The sequence below is a fragment of the Leopardus geoffroyi genome, chromosome X (assembly GCF_018350155.1).
Source record: "Leopardus geoffroyi isolate Oge1 chromosome X, O.geoffroyi_Oge1_pat1.0, whole genome shotgun sequence".
Classification (NCBI taxonomy): Eukaryota; Metazoa; Chordata; class Mammalia; order Carnivora; family Felidae; genus Leopardus; species Leopardus geoffroyi.
The window spans coordinates 1,465,197-1,475,000 of NC_059343.1; the positions used below are offsets into that span (position 1 = coordinate 1,465,197).

General features: G+C 57.5%; 1 protein-coding gene and 1 long non-coding RNA gene across 4 annotated transcripts in view; one reads left to right on the forward strand and one right to left on the reverse strand.

The window, feature by feature from the left end:
• Positions 1 to 828: 828 nt before the first annotated feature.
• On the reverse strand, positions 829 to 2,866 carry LOC123594601. The gene is made up of 2 exons (XR_006710796.1): positions 2,659 to 2,866; positions 829 to 1,634 (listed from the first exon to the last, which is right to left on the reverse strand). It is a non-coding gene; the product is annotated as an uncharacterized LOC123594601 (long non-coding RNA).
• Positions 2,867 to 2,929: 63 nt separating this feature from the next.
• CD99 (CD99 molecule (Xg blood group)) overlaps positions 2,930 to 9,804 on the forward strand; it is a 31,211-nt gene continuing 24,336 nt past the window's right edge. For 2 of the 3 annotated variants that reach the window (XM_045471447.1, XM_045471448.1), the window contains exon 1: positions 2,930 to 3,121. In XM_045471447.1, the coding sequence (XP_045327403.1) occupies positions 3,055 to 3,121 (67 nt within the window). In that variant the 5' untranslated portion in view covers positions 2,930 to 3,054. The remainder of the gene's footprint in view (positions 3,122 to 9,804) is intronic. The other variant, XR_006710793.1, reaches the window with a different exon arrangement.

The window sequence follows — 9,804 nt, forward strand, 5'->3', positions numbered from 1 at the left end:
CAAAATCATTCTTCAGAAGGAGAGAAGGACCAGAAGAGGTCGAGGTGTTGACACTGTTGGGGGTCCCCACCCCGCTTCCGGGGAAAGAAAGATAAGACAGAGCCTTTCTTACAGAAGGCACGTCCGTTTAGGTGCCCCCCAACGATTTTGTGCCCCTTCACCCTTCATGCACCACTTGCTTGCAGGTGTCAGAACGACACAGAATTACAAGAACCTCAGTGGTTAACGATTTTCTGGGAACCAAGGAATGGAAAAACCAGCGTCTACCCGGGCGGGAGATAACCCAACTGACTCAGAGACCGGAAACCCGGCGTTCAGCCCCGTGTGCCGTTTCCACAGTCCAGACTCACCTGGCTCGCGTTCCCAAGGAATTTCTGCAGGATTTTTACGCCTCTTTGGACTCCCCAGGCAGGACACCAGCAGGAGGTAGACTATTGATACTATTGACCCCTGCTGGCCTTTGTGAGCTGCATCAGTCAGGACCTGGACCCTGCCACCTTAAGGTGACTTCTGCCCCTTCGTGAATACGTGTGCGGCCGTCACCTTCACCACCCACCCCAGTTTTCCCAGGTAAATACACAAAGCCCTGTGGTCAACAAAGGATCGTCCCTAGAAAGTGGGAGAAGGGCTACTGTGTGTGTGTGTGTGTGTGTGTTACACAGACGCAAACAGGCTCACACTGTCCCCATCCTGTCCCCAGGCTGAACCAGTATAACGCATGCAGACCAAGAAGCTTGTTCTGAGTCGAGCTCCCTCCCTCGTCCATCTGTCTGTCTCAGCCTATGCCCTTCAAAGCTGTGTTCCCTGGTGTTTGGATACAACTCCGGATGCTTCTCCAATTCATTTAATTTTGATGCTGGAACTCAGGGCTTCCTGATGTCAGAGTGTCCGGAAAATGCGATGGAAATTTTTTAGTTTGAGCCAAGGAAGGGAGCACTTGAAAAAAAAACAAAAGCCAACTTAATGAATTACAAAGAAAAGTCTTCAAAATGCCTGTGGGGATGAACATAAATTGAAAAAAAAAAATAAAACAATAATCCTGAAAGCCTGGCACTCGGTGCAAGTGACGGATGATGGAGACCTAGCCCCTTGGGGATAAAATGCGCTCCCTGCCTGCAGAATGTTCTGGAACATTCAGGGTGGTGTCAACAGAGTTTGAGTCCTCGCGCAGCCCGTGACAGAGGTTAAGGACTGGCCACGCTGAGGTTTTCTTTTGAAGATGACAGGGCTGGACTGGAAACTTCCCCAGGGTTGGGGAGGGGTCTCTGGGTTTTGACTTTGGTACAAAGCAGGTGGTTTCTTTCATGCACGCATTATTCTGAGGCTGACTTACCTCAAGGTGCCAAAAGGGCTGCACCAGCTCCAGCGTCCCTTTGCTCCACGGGAAGAGCCTACTGTTTGCCCCGGCCCAGGGTCCACACCCTCCTCTGGCCCCAAGGCTGTGGCCAGGGAGAGGGGAATGAGGAGAGACAGATGCCTTGAGCGGGTCAGTGGGGGCTGGGGGCACACGTGGTATCCGTTGGGCAGTCCACCCAGATTGACTCCCAAGGCAGATGACTGTTGTTTTGATGAGAAAGGGTTCCATGAAATTCATGCGTCTGAATCCACAATCTGACGTTTGACTTTCTGCCGGTCTAGAAGCCAGAAAACTTCTCTGCTGCAGTTGTCTAAGGGGGGGGGGGGGGCCTGGGGTGCAACGCAATGCCTCTGCCCTGCGCCCCTCTGTCTGAGTCATGGAGGTGACAGAAGGTGGCAGCAGCTAGGCGGGTGACCCCTGAGGGGAAGGGTGTGCTGGTTGGGAGCCTGGCCAGCCGGTAGGAGGGTTTGCAGGGCCAAAGCAGGCATCTGACTCAGGGATTTTTCTGCGGACAAGATGTTCTGCATCCTGAATACACACGGACAGAATATTAAGCTAACATCTCAATTAAATATATATAGATAGATAGATAGATAGTCTGGGCGGGGGTCCAGCCCCAGCACCGCTGGCCTGTGACCTGCACAGCCACCCATCAGGGCCCCAGCACCTCCTGAGGGGAACGGGAGGGGTTTCCTGCCTCTCCACCCCCCCCTCCCGTCCCCATCCCCATCCCCACACTTTCTTTGGCAGAGGAAGCCTCTCCTCCCTCTGCACCCCTCTCCCCCCCACAGGCCCCTCCCCCCCTCGGGCTGGAGAAGCCTCTCTCCCTCCCCCCGCCCCCCCCCCCCTTGTGGGCTGGGGAGAGGCTTCTGGAGGCTCCTGCAGGGGGAGTCCCCATTGAGACTGGGGAGTGGGGCCTGCCCTGCGCCCCCAAAGCCTGCACCCCGAGCTCCGGGCTGTGTCAGTTCAGACTGGACTTCGGGATGGGAGTGGGGTCTGCGCGGGGGACAGGGACCCACCTCTCGCGGGAAAGGAAAGGATTTCACTTTGTTCCCCCCCCCCCCCCAAGGTGGCCCCAGAGTCCCATTAGGGGCAGGGAGGGGCCTCCTGCTACTTGTAATGGTTTGCTTCCTGTTCGTCGGGGGGGGGGGGGGGGGGGGGGAGGGGGGGAAGGGGCCACTGAGGGTCTGAAGGAGTCTGTGGACACATGGAGGGATCCCCACTGTCCGAGCTCGGAGTTGGGGGTGGTCCCTCGCTTCTCCTCAGAACTGGGGGTGTTAGGAGCGGGTGGGGGTCCCCACCTTCTGAGCACGGCGCTGGGGGGACTCCTCGCTTCTCTTCAGGGCTGCCCTGGGGGTGTTAGGGGCGGGCGGGGGCCCCAGTTTCCGAGCAGGGACGGCAGTCGCTGGCTCCTTTCGGGACCGCCCCAGGTAACCGCTCCTCCCCCGCTAGTCCCTCCCCTGCGCCCCGCCCGCCCCGGGTGCTCTCCGGGGGCCGCGGGAGGGGCGAGCCGAGACCGGGGCGGGGCCAGAGCGCGGGCCCTCCCCTCCCCGTGCTCCCTCCCCCCACTCCTCTCTGTCCTCCCTCCCCCCCCAACTCCCTCCCTCTGCGCGCCCCGCCCCGGGGGCACTCCCGCCGCCGCCGCCCGCGCGTGCCACTCCCGGGACGGTTCCTGCGCGGCGCCCGCCGGCCGCACCATGGCTCCCCGGGCCGCCGTCGCGCTGCTGCTGGTCGGCCTGCTCGGCACGCTGGTGCCCGCTCGGGGTGAGCCATCTGTGGGGGCCTGGGGGTGGGGCGGGGTGCAGGGGGCGCGGGCCGGCCGGGGGACCGGCGTGGGGACGCGCGTCCGGGGACACCCCCCCACCACCCCGGGGACGGCCTCGGGGGCGCGCAGTGGGGGGCGGGTGCAGGGGCGCAGCGGGGACCCCGGAAGCCTCCTCCCCGCGGGACGAACGGGACGCGCTGTGCCAGCGGGTAGCCAACGCCCCGGGAGGCGGCTCCACTGTGCAACTTTCTTTCTGAGCGGGTGTGGACTTGTTCCAGAGGCCCAGGGCGCTGAGTGTTTCCAAAATCAGAAACTCGGGCAGTTGGAGGTTCCCCGGGGGAGCCGGGGGGCCCTGGATGCCCGCAGGCGGGTGACTTCTTAGGTCCCGGTCTCCCCCCCCCCCCCCCCCCCCCCCCGTAGCGGTCCTGGTCCCCCCGGCGCTCTCCCGGGCCCCAGTCTTTGTTCCTGCTTGGGGAGCCACGCCCTGCACTCCGGGCCTAAATTTGGACTGGGCTGTGCAGCCGGCTCCAGCCGGGGGGAGCGGGGGTGGGGGGACTTAGGGCGAACTTGGAGCGCCGGGCGCGCTCACCAGCCCTGTGTGCGCACGCTGCCCTGGGAACCTGGGCGCTGTGCTGCGCGCCCGCTGGAAACAGACGTGTGGCCTCAGCAGATTTGCGTGCGCTCCAGGAAATAATTCGGAAAACGCGGGGAAAGTGTCAGGACACCAGGAGACGGAAAGGGGTCGTGACCCCACCACCCTCGCTTTGCGCTCCGGCCCGGCGTGTTTCTGCTCCTCTGCCTGTGTTTTCGGAGCGTTCGCCTTTGCAAGCGGCAGCTGGGATCATGTTTCTCGGTCTCTCTCTCTCCTTTCCAAAGGAGAGCTGGATTTTGCTGGACGTGGCGTTTTTAAAGCCTCCCCCCCACCCCTGGACGATTATTATGATTTTTTTTTTCCTCCTGTTAATATGGCCAGATTTTTAGGGCACAGCCAGGCGGGGCAGAGTCTTGTCAGCACAGGTCTGATGATGAGAGGAGGACGCATTTTGGGAACGGGGATCGCGACACGAGGTGTGGATTGTGCTGCGAAGGTTCCTTGTGTTAGTGACGTCTAGCCCGCGCGGGGGCGTGGGGTTATGTTTTGCGTCCTTGGCCTCCTGCTTGGTTCAGGGAAGATCTGCAATGTGGGGAACGTTTGCGCTTTTGAATCGGGCTTCATGCCCGCCCTGCGCTGGCTTTAGGGAAGATGAATTCTGGTCTGTGGGGGATGTGTTGGAACACTTTACAGCCTGCTGGGGAGGGCCTGGCATGCGTTTCCAAGTTGTGCCTCCTTCTTCCTTAAAGAAATGCGTTTCTTCATCTGCCCCTGGCTGCTGCTTGTGTCTCCCCGGGTGGTTGTATTTCTGCTGTTCGATTGCATGGCTCCTGTTCCAAGGAACTTTTCCGGGGTTCCGGGGGGTGGGGGGGGGGGGTTTGCTGACTGGCGTCTGGCCCACGGAGCTCCTCCTGTGTGCGGGAAATGGAGAAGTGCCTTTGGTGGCTCTAGGATGTGCCATCCGCTGGGGTTGGAGGAACATGAAAACAGGCCCGCAGGACACAGGGCTGCAAGGAAAGGGGACGGTCCCAGAGTCCAAGACCTGCGTGGGGTGAGGGGGAAAGTCTGTAGTAACCATGGTTTTTGCTCATAGCTCTGGGGTTCCGGGTCTGGATGGGGGGCAGCTTTAGATTCTTGGGGCCCCAAACTAACTAGTCATTTTGTGACTGGAACCTGCCTCCGATTCTGTGTCTCCCTCTCTGTCTGCCCCTCCCCCGCTCACACTCTGTTTCTGTCTCTCTCTCTGTCTCTGTCTCAAAAATAAATAAACGTTAAAAAAAAAATAAGAAAATTACTGGTGACCCCGTGGTGGGGGAGGCGATGGGAGCCAGCCTTGCCCCAAAAGAGCAGAGAAAGAATGGGGCTGTAGTTGGCGTCCCAGGCCCATCCGTGTGGTCCTTCCGGCCACCTCCTTACCGGTGGGGGTTGGGGGCAGGACTGAGCTGCTCCCAACACACCAATGGGTTTTGATCGCGGAAGCGCTTTGGAGTTGGTGAAGGTCAGAAGACACTTTCCTACAGAAATATGTGTCTGGCTTGGGCTCCACGTTGGCTGTAAATTGGTTGAGCCCGGGGAGGGACCTTTGCTTTTCATAGTACAGGGCGGGTTTCAGAGGCCTTGGGACCCGGGATCCCGGGTTCCTGGGTTTCTTCTGAAATTCCCGCTGGAGTGGAGACCCTCGGAAGGACACAAGAGTCAGTTTTGACTCTCCCAGAGCAGGGATTTCACCATGAGGGGGAGGGGGGACCCTCGTATGTGGTGGGTGGAGACCACAAACCATTGGCTTCAGCCTACAGTCCCCAGAAGCCCCATCCCAGGGAGAATGTCAAAAGCGAGCGTCGGCTTTTTTTGTGCACCTTCCTGGTGGCTCTCGTCTCTTCTCTGCCTTTCTTGCCAGAAGATATGGCCCTGACGATCCCGCCTGTTTGCCTGCCTGCCCTTTGGGCTCTGATAAAACTTAACTGCCCTTCACTGACCTCTGCCCTGTGGCTTTTGTTTTTTTCAGTCTTCAGTCGATGCTGCTAACACTTTGTGTGTGTGTGTGTGTGTGTGTGTGCATCTCGAGATAGGAAAACAGTTTTTGTAGATTTTTTTTTTATCTTCATCCGGATTGTCTGTTGGCTGCCTGCTCTCATTTAGTAAAGAATGTGGCTCGCGCACTACGTTTTAACCAAGCCCGCATCCAGGAGTCCGGGCGGGATGTTGACCGGGATCTGTGGGGGTGGGGGGGGGCCTCTGGTTCGCACCCACGTGGGGATCCTGGTGTGTCCTCCCGCGGAGAGTTTCCAGTTCACGTGGCTTCCTGTAGGGGGAAAAGAGTCCTAGGTGTTTTGTGACTTACGCGGATGGGCGTTTGGAGGCTCAAAATTCCTCAGCTTTCTGGGTCTGCGTGGAATCATCCCGATGCTCACGGAGCGGACGAGCGTTTTACAGGGGGCCCAGCGCGTGCGTGGGGGGGGGGCGGGGTGGACAGACTCACGGGGCGGACAGACACACGGGGCGCAGGCCGCCTCCCTGGGTCCTCCTGTGCTTTGTTCTGACATCTGGGCGCCTGTCCCACTTGAATCAGAGATCCTTCAGGGCCGTCCTGACCCAGTTCTGGGGTTGACAACAGAGTGTGTGTTTATGGGGCTCCAGAAGTCCTTTCGGGGGCGGCGGGGGCAGGCGGGGAGTGTGGGAAACACATTCCACATACAGAGGGGCTTTTGCAAAACACACCACAATGACACAGGCTTGACAAGGGCCAGCAGGCATTTTAATCCCCAGGGAACCTGCGGAAACAAGTCTTTCCTGCTGGTGTTACTTGTCCGAAGAAATGCAAAGGGACAGGAAGGGTGTTGCTGTGGGGTTGTAAGCACACACAAGGTCTCCTCCCCTTCCAGACAGCCTTTCCAGGGAAGGAGAGGGGCCAGAGAGCAGTGTGGTTATGCAGCAAGCTTGTGACCAAAACACCGTGCCTGCGTGTGTGTGCGTGCGTGCGCGTATGCATGTATTGTGTGTGCATGTGTACGTGTGCGCGCGTGTGTATGCATGCACTGTGTGTGCGTGTGTGTGTGCGTGCATGTATGCGCGTACTGTGTGTGCACGTGTACGTGTGTGCATGCGTGTATGTACTCTGCACGTGTGTGCGTGCATGTATGCATGTATTGTGTGTGCACGTGTGTGAGCGTGCGTGTGTGTATGCATGCATTATGTGCGTTGTGTACACGTGTGTGCATGTGCATGTGTGTATGCATGTATTGTGTGCATCTGTGCATGTGCGCATGTTTGGGTGTGTGTGTATGCAGGCATGTGCACGCCTGTGTGCACGCACACGTGTTTGTGTGTGCACGAGTGTGTTGGTACGTGTGCACATGCTGCATGTGTGTACATATGTGCATGTGTGAGTGCTTGTGCGTGTGTGCACACACATTGTGTGGATGCACATCTGTGCACATATGCATGAATGTTGAGAGTGCACACGTGTATGTGCACGCTTCTGTGTGCGCAGGTGAGCGTGTGTGTGTGTGTGTGCAGGCGTGTGTGTCCGAGTGCGTGCGTGTGTATGTGCATGCTTGTGTGTGCATGTGTGCGTACGTGTGTGTGCAGGCGTGTGTCCAAGTGCACGCATGTGTACGTGCACGCTTGTGTGTGCACGGGTGAGCGTGTATGTGTGTGCAGGCGTGTGTCCGAGTGCACGCATGTGTACGTGCACGCTTGTGTGTGTGCAGGAGAGCGTGTGTGTGTAGGCGTGTGTCCGAGTGCGCGCGTGTGTATGTGCATACTTGTGTGTGCATGCGTGCATACATGTGTGTGCAGGCGGGTGTGTCCGAGTGCACGCTTATGTGTGCACAGGTGAGCGTGTGTGTGTGCAGGTGTGTGTCCGAGTGCGCGCGTGTGTATGTGCACGCTTGTGTGTGCACGGGTGAGCGTGTGTGTGCGCGCGCAGGCGTGTGTACGAGCACACCCATGTGTGTGCGCGCGTGTGCATGCATGTGTGCGCACGCATGTGTGCCCCACGAGCAATCCGCCCACGTGGCAGACACAGAAAACCACTACTTGCCCGTGGCTCCGCTGAGACCGCCCACTGTGCACGTGAGCGGCTCGTTTAGACCCGCATTTCCTTACGCTTAAGAAAGATCCAGATTCTGGAGTCAAGGAGAACGGTTCCCTCATGTGGTTCCCTGTTTCCACCGGGGGACTCTTTTCCATTGACATCAGCCCTGACCCACACACCAGCCCCCCATGAGGGCCGGGTCATAGCGCCCCCCGAGGGCCGCGCGCTGAAGGCTGGGTCGACCGTTGGTGTCCCCGTGCTGCCATATTGCTTGGGCGCTTTGGCTGATGCACCAGCCCTTCCCGGTGTTTCCCGGGTGCGCGTCGCGGGTGAACGGAGACTGACCCAGGTTCCCATTTGGATGCAGCGAGTTCACAGTGGCTTCCACCGCTCTGGACACGGAGGACGTCCCTTAAACTTGAGTCTTTTGCTCTTAGCTTGCCCAGTCGTTAGACTAGATTTGGGAGATGGCGGCACGGGTGCGTCTCAGCTTCGCCTCGGCGCGACTCAGCCTTGCCACTCTCCCTAGTGTGGCCCCGCTAGACGTATTATTAAAATCCCCTAAACAGGAAACCACATACTTCCTTTCCCCTCCCCCCCTCCGCGAGTCAGACCTCAAACCAGTGTGTTTCTCAAACGGCAGCTCGGGACCCGCTGACGGGCTGTGAGTTTCCCGTGCGGCCGGCGGGCTTGGAAAAGAAGAAAGTTCGCCAGAGGATAAACCGTCCGTATGTTCTTCACGAGCCCCGCTAAGTGCATGCCTGAGGCTTCCGTATTCGTGACCCCGCGTGGCAGGCACAAGTGTTTAAATGCGCTCTAATGATCCAGACGCCTCTCAATCGCGTTCCTTTCTGGCCTCGGAAGTTCGGGATCGGATCCCTTCCTTTCCGAGAAGCGCGTGTGCAAACGTGCTGGTGGATCCTTCAGAGTACTTTTCGAAAAACAATAATTGTAATTCCTTCAGTGAACTGCCCTCCCTGGGAAGTCAGCCCAAGAACCAGAGCGGCTGCATTCGGCCCCTTGGGAAGGCATTACTCATCCCGAGATGACAAGGCCCGAGATTCCTGGCTGCTTCTGTTTGGTCCCCATCCCTGTGGTGGGACGGCTGGTCCGTGGCAAGGGCAAGGGCTGTGTAGAAGAACATATGCACCGTGGACCCGCGATATTGGCTCACAGAGAATGAGTAGACTATGTTGTCTTTGGGACACGGGGTCTCGCGGGCAAGTTGATTTTGTAGATTCTACAAGAACCCCAAAACGGCCGGTCTCCTTCTGTGGCTGTCACCTGCCTTCTCTTAAAGAGAGGGGCTGTGTTCTGTTCTCAGTGTGAACACACACCGTGGTGTTTGCCCCAAGCTCCCCTCACGCTGGGCCCCAGCGCACCCCAGCACAAGAAGGGAGGAGGTAAGGGGAACCATCCGAGGCAGGAAAGGAAGGAGACAATGGGGTCTCAGTGAGTGGGGCTGCAAGAGAGATGAGGCCCCAGCCCCTTCCTGCTGGGAACTTACTTAAGGACCCATGGGCCGGCTGGAGTGAGGTAGCACCTGAAGCTTGGGATTGATGATTGATTGCTTGATGATTGATTGTAGATGATAAATGGTACATTTCACATGAAGGATGGATAGATTCAAAGATTGATAATTAGTGGATAGATAGATAGATAGATAATGACAATGGGTGGATGGATGGTAGATACGATGATGGATGGACGCATGGATGATGGATGGATGGATAGATAGACAGAATGCATGGATGGATGGATGGATGGATGGATAAATAAACGAATGCAAGATGGATATATGGATATGTGCATACATAGATACATAGGTAATGATGATGAGTATATAGGTAGATAGATAATGAAGGATGGATGGATAGATGGATACATATTATGATGGATGAATGCATGGATGATGGATGGATGGGTAAATAGATACATAATGATGAATGGATAGATGATGATGATGGACAGATGTGATGCTGGATGAATGCATGGATGATGGATGGAGAGATAGAATAGATACATCATGACAATGGATGGATGGATGGATAGAT